At 55.8% G+C, this 19,560-nt stretch overlaps 2 protein-coding genes and 1 long non-coding RNA gene across 3 annotated transcripts in view; 2 read left to right on the top strand and 1 right to left on the bottom strand.

Moving 5' to 3' along the window:
• LOC145514066 (uncharacterized) overlaps positions 1-19,560 on the bottom strand; it is a 60,786-nt gene that overhangs the window by 10,094 nt on the left and 31,132 nt on the right. Inside the window, exons 3-4 of the long non-coding RNA XR_014059831.1 lie at positions 12,393-12,504; positions 4,758-4,869 (exon numbers count right to left, since the gene is read on the bottom strand). This is a non-coding gene — a long non-coding RNA (uncharacterized LOC145514066). The remainder of the gene's footprint in view (positions 1-4,757; positions 4,870-12,392; positions 12,505-19,560) is intronic.
• LOC145514062 (uncharacterized) lies at positions 937-2,723 on the top strand. The gene is made up of 3 exons (XM_081511139.1): positions 937-1,106; positions 1,506-1,818; positions 2,069-2,723. The coding sequence occupies exons 1-3, from the start codon at positions 972-974 to the stop codon at positions 2,695-2,697; spliced, it is 1,077 nt and encodes a 358-aa protein (XP_081367265.1). The 5' UTR covers positions 937-971; the 3' UTR covers positions 2,698-2,723.
• On the top strand, positions 16,199-17,991 carry LOC145514059 (uncharacterized). The gene is made up of 3 exons (XM_081511136.1): positions 16,199-16,376; positions 16,776-17,088; positions 17,339-17,991. The coding sequence occupies exons 1-3, from the start codon at positions 16,242-16,244 to the stop codon at positions 17,965-17,967; spliced, it is 1,077 nt and encodes a 358-aa protein (XP_081367262.1). The 5' UTR covers positions 16,199-16,241; the 3' UTR covers positions 17,968-17,991.

Here is a 19,560-nt window from a genome sequence, read left to right as displayed (position 1 = left end):
CTAGCATCCATCCATCCACACACGAGAGAGAAAGAGGAAGACACAGACTGAATCGAGAAAGGAAAAGAGAGGGACACAGCCAGAGAGAGACACGGAACCAAAGAGAGGAAAGGAGTCGATGGTCCAGACTTTTCATCAATCTGTCTCGAAGGTAGAAGCAATGACAGCGCCCATCCACCCCAGAAGGGGGAAACGGACGGAAGGTTTGGAGAGGAAAAGACAAGAACGCAGGGAGCCATTAGAAGCTCAGCCACCCGCAGAAGCCGAGCTGGGACACTTGAACAGAATCTCAATGGAAACAGAGGACCAGAAAGTTGGCTACTCTTTTCTATCAGAGAGGGAGACCTTCGAGTCTTCCTTTCGGTCCTCCAACTTGCATGCGGGGTCTCCAAACAGTCAGGAGGGGGAGTGCCTTTTCCTGGGTACCACGGCGCATCCAGGCCTCGTTCTGCCCCATTCTGTGCTGTGTCAGCCCTGGATGGAGTCTTTCTTTCTGAAGTCTCAACGCACAAGCTCCACGTGATATCAGCCCCAGGTGGAAAGGCATGGAGCTGCTCGTAGGCCGACAGACCTAGGAAACAGATGGGAGAATGACCCCCACTCTGCAGATGGAGAGACCGGGGAAACCCTGAGGGGCATATGCTTGTCCAGGGCCACACCACTTATGAGAAGAAGGAGCCTGGTCTGAGAGCAGCGGGGTCCTCGGAGCTCAGGCCCTGGCTGCACCCAGGCCTCCCCAGGGCTGTGGGCTGGGCTGTGTGGCTGTCACTGTGCCTGCACATGGCCTAAGGGGGGTGGTCGAGCAGTCAGAAACCCAGAGATTCCCTTGCGAAGTTTTGGGGAAGGGACCTCAGCACGAACCCCAGGAAATGATGTCACCTGCCGGCAACAGAACCCAACAGAACCCGCAACCCGGGTATCCAGGCCTCCAGAGCGGAGAGGAGCCCCCAGCCAGATCACTTGCTGCCAGGATGTTCTGCTGCTTGCCCCTGCCCAGAGGCCGGGGCCTCAGGAGAGCTCACAGGCAGTGTGCGTGGGCACCCTGTCGACGTTGGCTCAGGGCACCCCCGAGAGGCCTCTGGCCCTTTGCCCGGAGAAACAGAAAGGTAACACGGGGAGCCCCAGGCGGGGCCAGGCCACCTCTCCCATGCCACCCGGAAACACCGGGTCCTTTGCCTGTGTGTGTGGATGCGGGTTTCTCGGGGTGTGTCTCCCTCAAGGAAGCCCAGGCGGATGTGGGGTCAGAAGCCTGCGGACAAGTTGTGTCCACACCCCAGGGGAGAGCAGGCTGGGTGGGATGGGGAGAGTGCGGGCAGCGCCGGCCACCCAGGCTGACCTCACACCCTCAGGTGGGTCTCTTTCCTCCCGGGTGGGGATCTGAGCAGACACACGTCTCTGACCCTTCTGGGAAGAGAAGTTCGAGCAGGCAGAAGCAGCGGCTCCACTGGCCAGGCCCAGCTCGGAAAACTCCCAGCACGGCTGGCTGACGGTCACTGTCGTTGCAGAGCTTCCCACGTGATGAGGCCGAGGACGGGGACACCCCGTCCACCTCCCGGAGGGAGGGGTCGGAGCACCACCCCCCCGCCCGTGAGGCCCAGTGCAGGCTCCAGGTGAGCGTGCCCACGGAGGCATCAGCCCCACCGGGGGCGAAGCGGAGGCGGGGAAGGCCTGCTGCCGAGACACCGCCCAGGATACACCCGGCGGCCCAGTCTGAGGCTGCCACGGAGCTCAGCACACCCGGCTCCGACCCAGAGTCCCGAGAACCCCGGCCTCTGAGGCAGCAGGAGGACCTGGAGCCCAGCACGCCAGAGCACAGAGGTGAGGACGCTGGGGCTGGTGCACGGGAGTGTGTGGGGAGGGGGTGCTGAGCTACACACGGACGAGTCCCCGAAAGATGCTGCTGGGCCTGCAGCAAGCGCTGGCCTCACACCCCCACCCCCATCTTGCACACTTCAGTCCCAAAAGACATCCGACCCTGGGTATTCTTTGGGAATCTCTTGGAAGCTTTCTGTCCCGGGATACGCACATGCCAAGGCTGGCCTGTGGGCAAACTTTGCTTCTCCCCCAGCTCTAGCACTGGCCTCCAACTGGAACCAGGCTCTACTTCCCAGACCTGTCCCTACAGAGGTGGTGGCTCCAGGTGCAGGACCCAGGGATCCACCGAGGCCAGATGGAGAACCGAGACTTGCCCTCGCAGAGACACCAGGCCAGCTGGGTACTGGCCAGCACACCGGGCAGATCGGATCTCCGTGCCTGCAGGGCCCCCAGCCCCAGGCACTGATGTCCCACCCCCTCAGCCAGAACCTCCACCTCCACGTGCACCTGTACCTGCTCGGGCTTTGGCAGGAGAACCCGAGGCAGAGGAGGAGTCACCGCCTCGGCAGGGAGAGCCTGCCCTGGCTCCCGCGCAACACCCAGACGCCGACGATGACTCACTCGCCCCTGCAGGAAGAACGAGCCCCCGCTCTGGGCAGAGACCCAGAGCCCTTGCCGGAAACACCACGTCCAGGGGAGCGGTCGGCTCTGCAGCCTCCATCCCTGTCTGCTCACCGTGGACGCCGGCAACTCGGTCTGCCCCCAGGGGACATGGAGTTCCTTTCCCCTGAACTGCTTTGCATTTGGTTTGTTTCCACCTTTCTGGTGATGTTTTATTTTGTGTATGGTTTCCTGTATTTCTCTTGGTTAAGTTGGGATTAGTAAACTTTTTCATCATTGTTGCAATTTGGGAACACTGTTGTGTAACTCTGGTGATACTGTGTTACCATCCCACTTTGTAGTTTCAGACCCGTTCGATCTTTATGCCCCACCCCCCAACAAAGCCTGGATTCAAGGCAAGCACGCCCTGTTCATCCCTCCCCCCGATCCTGAACACAATTTCATCTTTTCTTTCTGCATTCCTTCCTATATTCTTGGTGTCCCCAATCAATGACTCTCAGTGAAATGACTGAAGGAGTTTTTTTCGGACTCTCCACCTACTGTAAGACTCCATTGGAGAGTTCTCATTTGTATGTCATTTGAACTAGCCTTTGATAGCTGAAAGGACGGTGTACGTCCTTTCAAGATATCATGTGCCAAACGAAGCCCTTTTGGCAAATGCCATCATTATCTCCAGGCAGGCATTGCTGTTTGAAGGGTGACATCTCAGCCAGAAGGCAGAGGCTGAGCTCCTCTTGTTGCACCAGCTCCCAAAAGAAGCCAAGAAAGGGAGCTGGAACAACAAACCACCCCAACGCCCAGGAAAGCGTTCTTCACGACAGAAGGCTAGAAAATGACCCAACAACCTTGTGGCCCAGAACCCCTCTAAAAAATCACTGTTCCATAAAAAAGAGAAACACATGGGAAGTTCCAAGGAGAGGCAATGCCCATGGCCAGTGTACTTTAGAGACGGCCTGACCGCTCCGGGGAAGACACGCACCGACGGAACCCCTTGGGAAACAGCAGTGATAGTCCTCACCGTCGTAAGGGTTTCCTCTGGGGACAACCTGCCCTGGGCACCACATGAGGGAGCAGACCGGCTTCTCTTCCTCTGCCCCCACACCATTCACTCATGAAGGCAGCTCAGGTGTTCTCATGCCCTGCCTGCCTGCCTGCCTGCCTGGCTCATCCGTGAGCTGTGCCCACCTCCAGGGCAGGACTCCACCTTCTCCTCTCTGTGTACCGTGAATCTGCACACAGTGGGCTTTCAGAACCTTAGGAGACTTGAGCCATTCCCACTGGAGCCAGAACCCTCCCCAGGAAGGAAAACAGCTGTGGAGTCATTTTGGCCCCAGCACTGGTTCCCAAACCCTGGCGGCTCCTACAGCCTCTACGGTGTGAAGAGGGAGGTCCCTTTTGACAGAGCTTTCCGGCTGTCAGATCTAAGCTGTTGTTTCCCTGTCAGCTGTGTCTCTTCCGTTGCAGCCAGGTGGGCCACGCTGCTCCAAAGGAGCTCACAAGCTGAGTTGCAAGGGAGGTATTGAGAGGACAGGGATGGCTACAACGTGCTGCAAACTGAGTGAGGGTCCCCACAATCCTCAGCAAAGGTCTGTGGTGTGCAAGTGGGGAGTAGAGGGCCCCCAAGTTCCAAAGGAAGGGAGGTACTCGGGAGCTAAAGCCCTTGGCTGCTGTGGTAGCAGCTGCACATGGCAGCTCGTCCACAGTGCACTTCGAATGAGGTCATATGAGCGGGACTCTGGAAATGGCTCCGAAATCCAGAGAAAGGGGTCAGGGTATGTGGGTATCCGGCGGGGGTGGGGGGTGGATGAAGGAAGGTGTCCTTCCTCTCTCCAGTGCAATTTGCTTTGGTGAGTCTCAAAGCTACCAGATGGCACTTCCCAAGTCAGGCCCCCGCAGGAATCAGGGTGGGCTGCGTGCCTCGGCCCCTGCCACAGGGACAAGCCACACCAGTGGCCTCCCTGAGCTCAAATGGCCGGACCTGGGGGTTCTGTCTGGGTGCACACCTCCTTGCTGTGGCCAAGTTCCCCCCTTCTCTGAGCACCAGCTTCATCCTCTCGAAGGAGGACATCGATTGCTACCTTGGCACGTTACTCTCTTCATCCTGTGAAGACTCATTAGGCTTATCCTACAATTACTAGCTGGCCCGAAGAGATATCTCCTGAATCCAGATTAAGCTGGAGTCTCCCAGGCTCATCTGGCATGTCTTCCCTGAAGTCTGCCAAAACCCACACCCTTGCATTTCCAGGGACTCCCCTTAGCCAGCTGGGCAGAAAACCCAGCATGCTTCAAACAAGCTGACAGACAAGCGGGAGAGGACTCACGGGCAGACGGCCTCCCTCAGGTCTCGGGTGGAGCTCTGGGACCACAGCAGCAACGGGCCATCCCAGCCCCTGGGCTCAGCAGCGCCCTCATTCTCAGGCCGGCGGCTCTGCCCTGAGGGGAGCAGGAAGGTCACCAACTGCCGCAGGCGGACCTCAAGCCCCTCCCACTGCTGGAGCCTGACCTCCCCCGGCCCCACCCCTTCCCCTACCCCAGCAGGACGAGAGCTCGTCTTCCCCTGGCTTCCAACGTGAGGCCCGGCCCTGGGCCCCGATTGGGCACTGCCCCAGTCCGGAGCCAATCACAGTGGCCAGGGAGGTGGAACGCACCGATTGGCCAGGGCCAGGTCATGTGACCATGCTCCCCAGGAAACTCAAATATTACCAAGATTCCCTAACAAACCAATGAACAAAATTATCCAGTAAACGCAAACCGTACTTTTTAATGAGGCCAATGTCACAGAAAAAAAAAAAAAATGCTTCACAATGAACTGCTCAAGGAAGCTACTAAACTTTCAGAAAAGTTAAGTCGTTTTTTTTTTTTTTTTTAATAGGGTGACGGAGAGCTATACCTTTCCCATCTATGTGAACTTAGGTTTAAACTAGATTTCCCTTGGCTATTATATAAGACAAAAAACCCCACATCACCCCCTTTCACTCCCCCAACCCCCAAAAAGTGTTTTAGTCTATTGAGTTTTTGTGTCCTCAGTTGTGTCTGATTCACGGCAACTCACGAACTCTACACAGCCAGGCTCTTCCGTCCATGGAATTCAGGGCAATTTTTTTCTGTCACAGTAAATGCCCACCCTGGGTGATCCAAAGGCAAGGGCTCAGAGGCTCCTGAGAGAATAACTCCTTTCAGCTGAGCACAGAGCTGGCTCCTCACTGGGATGCCTGTGGCCTGGGGCTCCCAGAGGGGACAGCAGCACTCGCCCCACCGTGTGGTCACTGCTGCAAGTGCAGGCTGCTCCTCACTCCCCCTTGACAGTGTCCCTGAGGGCAGAACAGTGTGAATCTACTCAAGGTGGAAATGCAAACTCCGATGCAACCAAACTTCCCACAAGGTCTCCAAAACCACTCAGGAACAGGGAATTGGAAACTGCAGGGCATGACATGAATGGAGATGGAGACTTGACACCTTACACCGAGTTCACTTCCAGTTATCCCTAGACAAAGTTTCCATGAAAACTTGTCACAAATCTAGAAGAACAATGAGCAGAAACCGGACACGTGCTTTGAGTCTTCACACACAAAACTAAAAGGCAGTCCACAAAACAACCCAGAGAATACAGTGGACTTTGCAAAATCAAAGATATCTACCGTGGGAAAGACCTCATTACAAAAGCAAAAGACAGGTCATACATCGCGAGACGAATGAGTGGAAACACAAAGCTTCTCAAGGACGTGTCTCCAAACAGACAAAGAACACCAACACAACAAGCCTGTGAAAACTAGGGAAAGGTCTGAAGGGACGCCAGACTGAGGAAGACACACACAGAGTATCCCGGATGATGTCCAGCACTGAGGGCCTGAAGAAACAACAGTCTAGTTGCACTCCCTCAGGCCTGTGTGACCCTGGATGAGGCCTCTGTTTCCCGGTGGCTCTGAGAGATGGACAGGGAGGAAGGGGAAGAGAAATCACTTGCACTTCTAATACTCACAGCAAAGTCTTCCAATGAGAAGGGAATTATCACCCCCACTGACAATGCCATTCACTGAAGTGATACCCACGAGTCCATCTAACCCAGAAGGGAAGGAAGGACCTGTTCTCACAAAACGGCGAGAGATGGAAGAAAGAAGATCAAGCCCACACCAATCACTGGAAAGAGAAGCTGTGCTCAGGTCTTGAAAGAATTCCTATTGGGAAAATGATGTCACAGCCCCACAAGGCAATCCACAGCTTCGATGCTATTCCTCCCAAAATGCCAATGCATGTTCGCACCGAACAAAGAATTGCAAAAGGGGTTACGGAAACAGAAAAGAGCCTAAATTGTCAATACAATCCGACGAAAAAGCCCCGATACGGACGTCCAAGGTTGTGTGAAAGGAAATTAGACGACCAAACTAGGATCCTCAGGAGAGTATCGGAGAAGGCGATGGCGACCCACTCCAGTACTCTTGCCTGGAAAATGCCCTGGACGGAGGAGCCTGGTAGGCTGCAGGCCATGGGGTCGCGCAGAGTCAGACACGACTGAAGTGACTTAGCCGCAGCGGCAGCAGCAGGACAGTATGCTATTGGGAATACAACAACACACACAGATCCAGATCGATGGAATAAAGTTGAGGGTCCAGAAACAAACCCCGGCATCCAAGGTCAACTCATCTCTGACACAGAAGGGGAGAATATCCAAATGGGAACAAGAAAGCCTCTTCAATCAATGTCCATGGGAAAACCAGACAGCTACATCTGAAGAACGCTATTGGTTTTGATCTCACACCACCTCAATATCGGGGAAAAACCTCACCCTAAAGACTGATGTCATGAGTTAGCTAGAAAGAAGCGTAGGTCAAAGGCTCCTTAACATCAGAGTCTCCTTGCCATTTGCTGGGCGGAGGTAGAAATGGGTCTCTTCAAGTAAGGGAAAGAGGGAAACCAAGTACACCAATGGGTTTCCATCCAATGGAACCTCTTCACAACAGAGAAGCTAAGCATTCACAAATGCAAAAGATAGGAAACGGAACATGAGAGACTCCTTGCAAGTGGTGTATCTGAGAAGGGGTTCATATGGAAAGAGACGAAGAATGCACAGCACTCAGATTCCAAGAAACACCACCACCACCCTTGACCCTTCCCCCATGACCAACTCCGACCTAAAGCCTTTCTCTCCCTCTAACCTATCCCTAAAACATAACCCTCATCTAATCATATACATGTGCATTCCTAGCATCCATCCATCCACACACGAGAGAGAAAGAGGAAGACACAGACTGAATCGAGAAAGGAAAAGAGAGGGACACAGCCAGAGAGAGACACGGAACCAAAGAGAGGAAAGGAGTCGATGGTCCAGACTTTTCATCAATCTGTCTCGAAGGTAGAAGCAATGACAGCGCCCATCCACCCCAGAAGGGGGAAACGGACGGAAGGTTTGGAGAGGAAAAGACAAGAACGCAGGGAGCCATTAGAAGCTCAGCCACCCGCAGAAGCCGAGCTGGGACACTTGAACAGAATCTCAATGGAAACAGAGGACCAGAAAGTTGGCTACTCTTTTCTATCAGAGAGGGAGACCTTCGAGTCTTCCTTTCGGTCCTCCAACTTGCATGCGGGGTCTCAAAACAGTCAGGAGGGGGAGTGCCTTTTCCTGGGTACCACGGCGCATCCAGGCCTCGTTCTGCCCCATTCTGTGCTGTGTCAGCCCTGGATGGAGTCTTTCTTTCTGAAGTCTCAGCGCACAAGCTCCACGTGATATCAGCCCCAGGTGGAAAGGCATGGAGCTGCTCGTAGGCCGACAGACCTAGGAAACAGATGGGAGAATGACCCCCACTCTGCAGATGGAGAGACCGGGGAAACCCTGAGGGGCATATGCTTGTCCAGGGCCACACCACTTATGAGAAGAAGGAGCCTGGTCTGAGAGCAGCGGGGTCCTCGGAGCTCAGGCCCTGGCTGCACCCAGGCCTCCCCAGGGCTGTGGGCTGGGCTGTGTGGCTGTCACTGTGCCTGCACATGGCCTAAGGGGGGTGGTCGAGCAGTCAGAAACCCAGAGATTCCCTTGCGAAGTTTTGGGGAAGGGACCTCAGCACGAACCCCAGGAAATGATGTCACCTGCCGGCAACAGAACCCAACAGAACCCGCAACCCGGGTATCCAGGCCTCCAGAGCGGAGAGGAGCCCCCAGCCAGATCACTTGCTGCCAGGATGTTCGGCTGCTTGCCCCTGCCCAGAGGCCGGGGCCTCAGGAGAGCTCACAGGCAGTGTGCGTGGGCACCCTGTCGACGTTGGCTCAGGGCACCCCCGAGAGGCCTCTGGCCCTTTGCCCGGAGAAACAGAAAGGTAACACGGGGAGCCCCAGGCGGGGCCAGGCCACCTCTCCCATGCCACCCGGAAACACCGGGTCCTTTGCCTGTGTGTGTGGATGCGGGTTTCTCGGGGTGTGTCTCCCTCAAGGAAGCCCAGGCGGATGTGGGGTCAGAAGCCTGCGGACAAGTTGTGTCCACACCCCAGGGGAGAGCAGGCTGGGTGGGATGGGGAGAGTGCGGGCAGCGCCGGCCGCCCAGGCTGACCTCACACCCTCAGGTGGGTCTCTTTCCTCCCGGGTGGGGATCTGAGCAGACACACGTCTCTGACCCTTCTGGGAAGAGAAGTTCGAGCAGGCAGAAGCAGCGGCTCCACTGGCCAGGCCCAGCTCGGAAAACTCCCAGCACGGCTGGCTGACGGTCACTGTCGTTGCAGAGCTTCCCACGTGATGAGGCCGAGGACGGGGACACCCCGTCCACCTCCCGGAGGGAGGGGTCGGAGCACCACCCCCCCGCCCGTGAGGCCCAGTGCAGGCTCCAGGTGAGCGTGCCCACGGAGGCATCAGCCCCACCGGGGGCGAAGCGGAGGCGGGGAAGGCCTGCTGCCGAGACACCGCCCAGGATACACCCGGCGGCCCAGTCTGAGGCTGCCACGGAGCTCAGCACACCCGGCTCCGACCCAGAGTCCCGAGAACCCCGGCCTCTGAGGCAGCAGGAGGACCTGGAGCCCAGCACGCCAGAGCACAGAGGTGAGGACGCTGGGGCTGGTGCACGGGAGTGTGTGGGGAGGGGGTGCTGAGCTACACACGGACGAGTCCCCGAAAGATGCTGCTGGGCCTGCAGCAAGCGCTGGCCTCACACCCCCACCCCCATCTTGCACACTTCAGTCCCAAAAGACATCCGACCCTGGGTATTCTTTGGGAATCTCTTGGAAGCTTTCTGTCCCGGGATACGCACATGCCAAGGCTGGCCTGTGGGCAAACTTTGCTTCTCCCCCAGCTCTAGCACTGGCCTCCAACTGGAACCAGGCTCTACTTCCCAGACCTGTCCCTACAGAGGTGGTGGCTCCAGGTGCAGGACCCAGGGATCCACCGAGGCCAGATGGAGAACCGAGACTTGCCCTCGCAGAGACACCAGGCCAGCTGGGTACTGGCCAGCACACCGGGCAGATCGGATCTCCGTGCCTGCAGGGCCCCCAGCCCCAGGCACTGATGTCCCACCCCCTCAGCCAGAACCTCCACCTCCACGTGCACCTGTACCTGCTCGGGCTTTGGCAGGAGAACCCGAGGCAGAGGAGGAGTCACCGCCTCGGCAGGGAGAGCCTGCCCTGGCTCCCGCGCAACACCCAGACGCCGACGATGACTCACTCGCCCCTGCAGGAAGAACGAGCCCCCGCTCTGGGCAGAGACCCAGAGCCCTTGCCGGAAACACCACGTCCAGGGGAGCGGTCGGCTCTGCAGCCTCCATCCCTGTCTGCTCACCGTGGACGCCGGCAACTCGGTCTGCCCCCAGGGGACATGGAGTTCCTTTCCCCTGAACTGCTTTGCATTTGGTTTGTTTCCACCTTTCTGGTGATGTTTTATTTTGTGTATGGTTTCCTGTATTTCTCTTGGTTAAGTTGGGATTAGTAAACTTTTTCATCATTGTTGCAATTTGGGAACACTGTTGTGTAACTCTGGTGATACTGTGTTACCATCCCACTTTGTAGTTTCAGACCCGTTCGATCTTTATGCCCCACCCCCCAACAAAGCCTGGATTCAAGGCAAGCACGCCCTGTTCATCCCTCCCCCCGATCCTGAACACAATTTCATCTTTTCTTTCTGCATTCCTTCCTATATTCTTGGTGTCCCCAATCAATGACTCTCAGTGAAATGACTGAAGGAGTTTTTTTCGGACTCTCCACCTACTGTAAGACTCCATTGGAGAGTTCTCATTTGTATGTCATTTGAACTAGCCTTTGATAGCTGAAAGGACGGTGTACGTCCTTTCAAGATATCATGTGCCAAACGAAGCCCTTTTGGCAAATGCCATCATTATCTCCAGGCAGGCATTGCTGTTTGAAGGGTGACATCTCAGCCAGAAGGCAGAGGCTGAGCTCCTCTTGTTGCACCAGCTCCCAAAAGAAGCCAAGAAAGGGAGCTGGAACAACAAACCACCCCAACGCCCAGGAAAGCGTTCTTCACGACAGAAGGCTAGAAAATGACCCAACAACCTTGTGGCCCAGAACCCCTCTAAAAAATCACTGTTCCATAAAAAAGAGAAACACATGGGAAGTTCCAAGGAGAGGCAATGCCCATGGCCAGTGTACTTTAGAGACGGCCTGACCGCTCCGGGGAAGACACGCACCGACGGAACCCCTTGGGAAACAGCAGTGATAGTCCTCACCGTCGTAAGGGTTTCCTCTGGGGACAACCTGCCCTGGGCACCACATGAGGGAGCAGACCGGCTTCTCTTCCTCTGCCCCCACACCATTCACTCATGAAGGCAGCTCAGGTGTTCTCATGCCCTGCCTGCCTGCCTGCCTGCCTGGCTCATCCGTGAGCTGTGCCCACCTCCAGGGCAGGACTCCACCTTCTCCTCTCTGTGTACCGTGAATCTGCACACAGTGGGCTTTCAGAACCTTAGGAGACTTGAGCCATTCCCACTGGAGCCAGAACCCTCCCCAGGAAGGAAAACAGCTCTGGAGTCATTTTGGCCCCAGCACTGGTTCCCAAACCCTGGCGGCTCCTACAGCCTCTACGGTGTGAAGAGGGAGGTCCCTTTTGACAGAGCTTTCCGGCTGTCAGATCTAAGCTGTTGTTTCCCTGTCAGCTGTGTCTCTTCCGTTGCAGCCAGGTGGGCCACGCTGCTCCAAAGGAGCTCACAAGCTGAGTTGCAAGGGAGGTATTGAGAGGACAGGGATGGCTACAACGTGCTGCAAACTGAGTGAGGGTCCCCACAATCCTCAGCAAAGGTCTGTGGTGTGCAAGTGCGGAGTAGAGGGCCCCCAAGTTCCAAAGGAAGGGAGGTACTCGGGAGCTAAAGCCCTTGGCTGCTGTGGTAGCAGCTGCACATGGCAGCTCGTCCACAGTGCACTTCGAATGAGGTCATATGAGCGGGACTCTGGAAATGGCTCCGAAATCCAGAGAAAGGGGTCAGGGTATGTGGGTATCCGGCGGGGGTGGGGGGTGGATGAAGGAAGGTGTCCTTCCTCTCTCCAGTGCAATTTGCTTTGGTGAGTCTCAAAGCTACCAGATGGCACTTCCCAAGTCAGGCCCCCGCAGGAATCAGGGTGGGCTGCGTGCCTCGGCCCCTGCCACAGGGACAAGCCACACCAGTGGCCTCCCTGAGCTCAAATGGCCGGACCTGGGGGTTCTGTCTGGGTGCACACCTCCTTGCTGTGGCCAAGTTCCCCCCTTCTCTGAGCACCAGCTTCATCCTCTCGAAGGAGGACATCGATTGCTACCTTGGCACGTTACTCTCTTCATCCTGTGAAGACTCATTAGGCTTATCCTACAATTACTAGCTGGCCCGAAGAGATATCTCCTGAATCCAGATTAAGCTGGAGTCTCCCAGGCTCATCTGGCATGTCTTCCCTGAAGTCTGCCAAAACCCACACCCTTGCATTTCCAGGGACTCCCCTTAGCCAGCTGGGCAGAAAACCCAGCATGCTTCAAACAAGCTGACAGACAAGCGGGAGAGGACTCACGGGCAGACGGCCTCCCTCAGGTCTCGGGTGGAGCTCTGGGACCACAGCAGCAACGGGCCATCCCAGCCCCTGGGCTCAGCAGCGCCCTCATTCTCAGGCCGGCGGCTCTGCCCTGAGGGGAGCAGGAAGGTCACCAACTGCCGCAGGCGGACCTCAAGCCCCTCCCACTGCTGGAGCCTGACCTCCCCCGGCCCCACCCCTTCCCCTACCCCAGCAGGACGAGAGCTCGTCTTCCCCTGGCTTCCAACGTGAGGCCCGGCCCTGGGCCCCGATTGGGCACTGCCCCAGTCCGGAGCCAATCACAGTGGCCAGGGAGGTGGAACGCACCGATTGGCCAGGGCCAGGTCATGTGACCATGCTCCCCAGGAAACTCAAATATTACCAAGATTCCCTAACAAACCAATGAACAAAATTATCCAGTAAACGCAAACCGTACTTTTTAATGAGGCCAATGTCACAGAAAAAAAAAAAAAATGCTTCACAATGAACTGCTCAAGGAAGCTACTAAACTTTCAGAAAAGTTAAGTCGTTTTTTTTTTTTTTTTTAATAGGGTGACGGAGAGCTATACCTTTCCCATCTATGTGAACTTAGGTTTAAACTAGATTTCCCTTGGCTATTATATAAGACAAAAAACCCCACATCACCCCCTTTCACTCCCCCAACCCCCAAAAAGTGTTTTAGTCTATTGAGTTTTTGTGTCCTCAGTTGTGTCTGATTCACGGCAACTCACGAACTCTACACAGCCAGGCTCTTCCGTCCATGGAATTCAGGGCAATTTTTTTCTGTCACAGTAAATGCCCACCCTGGGTGATCCAAAGGCAAGGGCTCAGAGGCTCCTGAGAGAATAACTCCTTTCAGCTGAGCACAGAGCTGGCTCCTCACTGGGATGCCTGTGGCCTGGGGCTCCCAGAGGGGACAGCAGCACTCGCCCCACCGTGTGGTCACTGCTGCAAGTGCAGGCTGCTCCTCACTCCCCCTTGACAGTGTCCCTGAGGGCAGAACAGTGTGAATCTACTCAAGGTGGAAATGCAAACTCCGATGCAACCAAACTTCCCACAAGGTCTCCAAAACCACTCAGGAACAGGGAATTGGAAACTGCAGGGCATGACATGAATGGAGATGGAGACTTGACACCTTACACCGAGTTCACTTCCAGTTATCCCTAGACAAAGTTTCCATGAAAACTTGTCACAAATCTAGAAGAACAATGAGCAGAAACCGGACACGTGCTTTGAGTCTTCACACACAAAACTAAAAGGCAGTCCACAAAACAACCCAGAGAATACAGTGGACTTTGCAAAATCAAAGATATCTACCGTGGGAAAGACCTCATTACAAAAGCAAAAGACAGGTCATACATCGCGAGACGAATGAGTGGAAACACAAAGCTTCTCAAGGACGTGTCTCCAAACAGACAAAGAACACCAACACAACAAGCCTGTGAAAACTAGGGAAAGGTCTGAAGGGACGCCAGACTGAGGAAGACACACACAGAGTATCCCGGATGATGTCCAGCACTGAGGGCCTGAAGAAACAACAGTCTAGTTGCACTCCCTCAGGCCTGTGTGACCCTGGATGAGGCCTCTGTTTCCCGGTGGCTCTGAGAGATGGACAGGGAGGAAGGGGAAGAGAAATCACTTGCACTTCTAATACTCACAGCAAAGTCTTCCAATGAGAAGGGAATTATCACCCCCACTGACAATGCCATTCACTGAAGTGATACCCACGAGTCCATCTAACCCAGAAGGGAAGGAAGGACCTGTTCTCACAAAACGGCGAGAGATGGAAGAAAGAAGATCAAGCCCACACCAATCACTGGAAAGAGAAGCTGTGCTCAGGTCTTGAAAGAATTCCTATTGGGAAAATGATGTCACAGCCCCACAAGGCAATCCACAGCTTCGATGCTATTCCTCCCAAAATGCCAATGCATGTTCGCACCGAACAAAGAATTGCAAAAGGGGTTACGGAAACAGAAAAGAGCCTAAATTGTCAATACAATCCGACGAAAAAGCCCCGATACGGACGTCCAAGGTTGTGTGAAAGGAAATTAGACGACCAAACTAGGATCCTCAGGAGAGTATCGGAGAAGGCGATGGCGACCCACTCCAGTACTCTTGCCTGGAAAATGCCCTGGACGGAGGAGCCTGGTAGGCTGCAGGCCATGGGGTCGCGCAGAGTCAGACACGACTGAAGTGACTTAGCCGCAGCGGCAGCAGCAGGACAGTATGCTATTGGGAATACAACAACACACACAGATCCAGATCGATGGAATAAAGTTGAGGGTCCAGAAACAAACCCCGGCATCCAAGGTCAACTCATCTCTGACACAGAAGGGGAGAATATCCAAATGGGAACAAGAAAGCCTCTTCAATCAATGTCCATGGGAAAACCAGACAGCTACATCTGAAGAACGCTATTGGTTTTGATCTCACACCACCTCAATATCGGGGAAAAACCTCACCCTAAAGACTGATGTCATGAGTTAGCTAGAAAGAAGCGTAGGTCAAAGGCTCCTTAACATCAGAGTCTCCTTGCCATTTGCTGGGCGGAGGTAGAAATGGGTCTCTTCAAGTAAGGGAAAGAGGGAAACCAAGTACACCAATGGGTTTCCATCCAATGGAACCTCTTCACAACAGAGAAGCTAAGCATTCACAAATGCAAAAGATAGGAAACGGAACATGAGAGACTCCTTGCAAGTGGTGTATCTGAGAAGGGGTTCATATGGAAAGAGACGAAGAATGCACAGCACTCAGATTCCAAGAAACACCACCACCACCCTTGACCCTTCCCCCATGACCAACTCCGACCTAAAGCCTTTCTCTCCCTCTAACCTATCCCTAAAACATAACCCTCATCTAATCATATACATGTGCATTCCTAGCATCCATCCATCCACACACGAGAGAGAAAGAGGAAGACACAGACTGAATCGAGAAAGGAAAAGAGAGGGACACAGCCAGAGAGAGACACGGAACCAAAGAGAGGAAAGGAGTCGATGGTCCAGACTTTTCATCAATCTGTCTCGAAGGTAGAAGCAATGACAGCGCCCATCCACCCCAGAAGGGGGAAACGGACGGAAGGTTTGGAGAGGAAAAGACAAGAACGCAGGGAGCCATTAGAAGCTCAGCCACCCGCAGAAGCCGAGCTGGGACACTTGAACAGAATCTCAATGGAAACAGAGGACCAGAAAGTTGGCTACTCTTTTCTATCAGAGAGGGAGACCTTCGAGTCTTCCTTTCGGTCCTCCAACTTGCATGCGGGGTCTCCAAACAGTCAGGAGGGGGAGTGCCTTTTCCTGGGTACCACGGCGCATCCAGGCCTCGTTCTGCCCCATTCTGTGCTGTGTCAGCCCTGGATGGAGTCTTTCTTTCTGAAGTCTCAACGCACAAGCTCCACGTGATATCAGCCCCAGGTGGAAAGGCATGGAGCTGCTCGTAGGCCGACAGACCTAGGAAACAGATGGGAGAATGACCCCCACTCTGCAGATGGAGAGACCGGGGAAACCCTGAGGGGCATATGCTTGTCCAGGGCCACACCACTTATGAGAAGAAGGAGCCTGGTCTGAGAGCAGCGGGGTCCTCGGAGCTCAGGCCCTGGCTGCACCCAGGCCTCCCCAGGGCTGTGGGCTGGGCTGTGTGGCTGTCACTGTGCCTGCACATGGCCTAAGGGGGGTGGTCGAGCAGTCAGAAACCCAGAGATTCCCTTGCGAAGTTTTGGGGAAGGGACCTCAGCACGAACCCCAGGAAATGATGTCACCTGCCGGCAACAGAACCCAACAGAACCCGCAACCCGGGTATCCAGGCCTCCAGAGCGGAGAGGAGCCCCCAGCCAGATCACTTGCTGCCAGGATGTTCTGCTGCTTGCCCCTGCCCAGAGGCCGGGGCCTCAGGAGAGCTCACAGGCAGTGTGCGTGGGCACCCTGTCGACGTTGGCTCAGGGCACCCCCGAGAGGCCTCTGGCCCTTTGCCCGGAGAAACAGAAAGGTAACACGGGGAGCCCCAGGCGGGGCCAGGCCACCTCTCCCATGCCACCCGGAAACACCGGGTCCTTTGCCTGTGTGTGTGGATGCGGGTTTCTCGGGGTGTGTCTCCCTCAAGGAAGCCCAGGCGGATGTGGGGTCAGAAGCCTGCGGACAAGTTGTGTCCACACCCCAGGGGAGAGCAGGCTGGGTGGGATGGGGAGAGTGCGGGCAGCGCCGGCCGCCCAGGCTGACCTCACACCCTCAGGTGGGTCTCTTTCCTCCCGGGTGGGGATCTGAGCAGACACACGTCTCTGACCCTTCTGGGAAGAGAAGTTCGAGCAGGCAGAAGCAGCGGCTCCACTGGCCAGGCCCAGCTCGGAAAACTCCCAGCACGGCTGGCTGACGGTCACTGTCGTTGCAGAGCTTCCCACGTGATGAGGCCGAGGACGGGGACACCCCGTCCACCTCCCGGAGGGAGGGGTCGGAGCACCACCCCCCCGCCCGTGAGGCCCAGTGCAGGCTCCAGGTGAGCGTGCCCACGGAGGCATCAGCCCCACCGGGGGCGAAGCGGAGGCGGGGAAGGCCTGCTGCCGAGACACCGCCCAGGATACACCCGGCGGCCCAGTCTGAGGCTGCCACGGAGCTCAGCACACCCGGCTCCGACCCAGAGTCCCGAGAACCCCGGCCTCTGAGGCAGCAGGAGGACCTGGAGCCCAGCACGCCAGAGCACAGAGGTGAGGACGCTGGGGCTGGTGCACGGGAGTGTGTGGGGAGGGGGTGCTGAGCTACACACGGACGAGTCCCCGAAAGATGCTGCTGGGCCTGCAGCAAGCGCTGGCCTCACACCCCCACCCCCATCTTGCACACTTCAGTCCCAAAAGACATCCGACCCTGGGTATTCTTTGGGAATCTCTTGGAAGCTTTCTGTCCCGGGATACGCACATGCCAAGGCTGGCCTGTGGGCAAACTTTGCTTCTCCCCCAGCTCTAGCACTGGCCTCCAACTGGAACCAGGCTCTACTTCCCAGACCTGTCCCTACAGAGGTGGTGGCTCCAGGTGCAGGACCCAGGGATCCACCGAGGCCAGATGGAGAACCGAGACTTGTCCTCGCAGAGACACCAGGCCAGCTGGGTACTGGCCAGCACACCGGGCAGATCGGATCTCCGTGCCTGCAGGGCCCCCAGCCCCAGGCACTGATGTCCCACCCCCTCAGCCAGAACCTCCACCTCCACGTGCACCTGTACCTGCTCGGGCTTTGGCAGGAGAACCCGAGGCAGAGGAGGAGTCACCGCCTCGGCAGGGAGAGCCTGCCCTGGCTCCCGCGCAACACCCAGACGCCGACGATGACTCACTCGCCCCTGCAGGAAGAACGAGCCCCCGCTCTGGGCAGAGACCCAGAGCCCTTGCCGGAAACACCACGTCCAGGGGAGCGGTCGGCTCTGCAGCCTCCATCCCTGTCTGCTCACCGTGGACGCCGGCAACTCGGTCTGCCCCCAGGGGACATGGAGTTCCTTTCCCCTGAACTGCTTTGCATTTGGTTTGTTTCCACCTTTCTGGTGATGTTTTATTTTGTGTATGGTTTCCTGTATTTCTCTTGGTTAAGTTGGGATTAGTAAACTTTTTCATCATTGTTGCAATTTGGGAACACTGTTGTGTAACTCTGGTGATACTGTGTTACCATCCCACTTTGTAGTTTCAGACCCGTTCGATCTTTATGCCCCACCCCCCAACAAAGCCTGGATTCAAGGCAAGCACGCCCTGTTCATCCCTCCCCCCGATCCTGAACACAATTTCATCTTTTCTTTCTGCATTCCTTCCTATATTCTTGGTGTCCCCAATCAATGACTCTCAGTGAAATGACTGAAGGAGTTTTTTTCGGACTCTCCACCTACTGTAAGACTCCATTGGAGAGTTCTCATTTGTATGTCATTTGAACTAGCCTTTGATAGCTGAAAGGATGGTGTACGTCCTTTCAAGATATCATGTGCCAAACGAAGCCCTTTTGGCAAATGCCATCATTATCTCCAGGCAGGCATTGCTGTTTGAAGGGTGACATCTCAGCCAGAAGGCAGAGGCTGAGCTCCTCTTGTTGCACCAGCTCCCAAAAGAAGCCAAGAAAGGGAGCTGGAACAACAAACCACCCCAACGCCCAGGAAAGCGTTCTTCACGACAGAAGGCTAGAAAATGACCCAACAACCTTGTGGCCCAGAACCCCTCTAAAAAATCACTGTTCCATAAAAAAGAGAAACACATGGGAAGTTCCAAGGAGAGGCAATGCCCATGGCCAGTGTACTTTAGAGACGGCCTGACCGCTCCGGGGAAGACACGCACCGACGGAACCCCTTGGGAAACAGCAGTGATAGTCCTCACCGTCGTAAGGGTTTCCTCTGGGGACAACCTGCCCTGGGCACCACATGAGGGAGCAGACCGGCTTCTCTTCCTCTGCCCCCACACCATTCACTCATGAAGGCAGCTCAGGTGTTCTCATGCCCTGCCTGCCTGCCTGCCTGCCTGGCTCATCCGTGAGCTGTGCCCACCTCCAGGGCAGGACTCCACCTTCTCCTCTCTGCGTACCGTGAATCTGCACACAGTGGGCTTTCAGAACCTTAGGAGACTTGAGCCATTCCCACTGGAGCCAGAACCCTCCCCAGGAAGGAAAACAGCTGTGGAGTCATTTTGGCCCCAGCACTGGTTCCCAAACCCTGGCGGCTCCTACAGCCTCTACGGTGTGAAGAGGGAGGTCCCTTTTGACAGAGCTTTCCGGCTGTCAGATCTAAGCTGTTGTTTCCCTGTCAGCTGTGTCTCTTCCGTTGCAGCCAGGTGGGCCACGCTGCTCCAAAGGAGCTCACAAGCTGAGTTGCAAGGGAGGTATTGAGAGGACAGGGATGGCTACAACGTGCTGCAAACTGAGTGAGGGTCCCCACAATCCTCAGCAAAGGTCTGTGGTGTGCAAGTGGGGAGTAGAGGGCCCCCAAGTTCCAAAGGAAGGGAGGTACTCGGGAGCTAAAGCCCTTGGCTGCTGTGGTAGCAGCTGCACATGGCAGCTCGTCCACAGTGCACTTCGAATGAGGTCATATGAGCGGGACTCTGGAAATGGCTCCGAAATCCAGAGAAAGGGGTCAGGGTATGTGGGAATCCGGCGGGGGTGGGGGGTGGATGAAGGAAGGTGTCCTTCCCCTCTCCAGTGCAATTTGGTTTGGTGAGTC

Source organism: Giraffa tippelskirchi, chromosome 7 (genome assembly GCF_054371585.1).
Source record: "Giraffa tippelskirchi isolate mGirTip1 chromosome 7, T2T-mGirTip1v1.2.pri, whole genome shotgun sequence".
In the NCBI taxonomy this organism is placed as follows: Eukaryota; Metazoa; Chordata; class Mammalia; order Artiodactyla; family Giraffidae; genus Giraffa; species Giraffa tippelskirchi.
Note: the sequence above shows the minus strand (reverse complement) of the source record. Positions and strands in the feature narration are given on the sequence as shown.

Bases quoted from the DNA above. Each gene is read 5' to 3' on its own strand.
- LOC145514062 (XM_081511139.1), top strand. From the start codon at position 972: ATGTTCTGCTGCTTGCCCCTGCCCAGAGGCCGGGGCCTCAGGAGAGCT. The intron at 1,107-1,505 runs GTAACACGGGGA...CTGTCGTTGCAG, and splicing joins TTGCCCGGAGAAACAGAAAG to AGCTTCCCACGTGATGAGGC. The intron at 1,819-2,068 runs GTGAGGACGCTG...CTTCTCCCCCAG, and splicing joins CAGCACGCCAGAGCACAGAG to CTCTAGCACTGGCCTCCAAC.
- LOC145514059 (XM_081511136.1), top strand. From the start codon at position 16,242: ATGTTCTGCTGCTTGCCCCTGCCCAGAGGCCGGGGCCTCAGGAGAGCT. The intron at 16,377-16,775 runs GTAACACGGGGA...CTGTCGTTGCAG, and splicing joins TTGCCCGGAGAAACAGAAAG to AGCTTCCCACGTGATGAGGC. The intron at 17,089-17,338 runs GTGAGGACGCTG...CTTCTCCCCCAG, and splicing joins CAGCACGCCAGAGCACAGAG to CTCTAGCACTGGCCTCCAAC.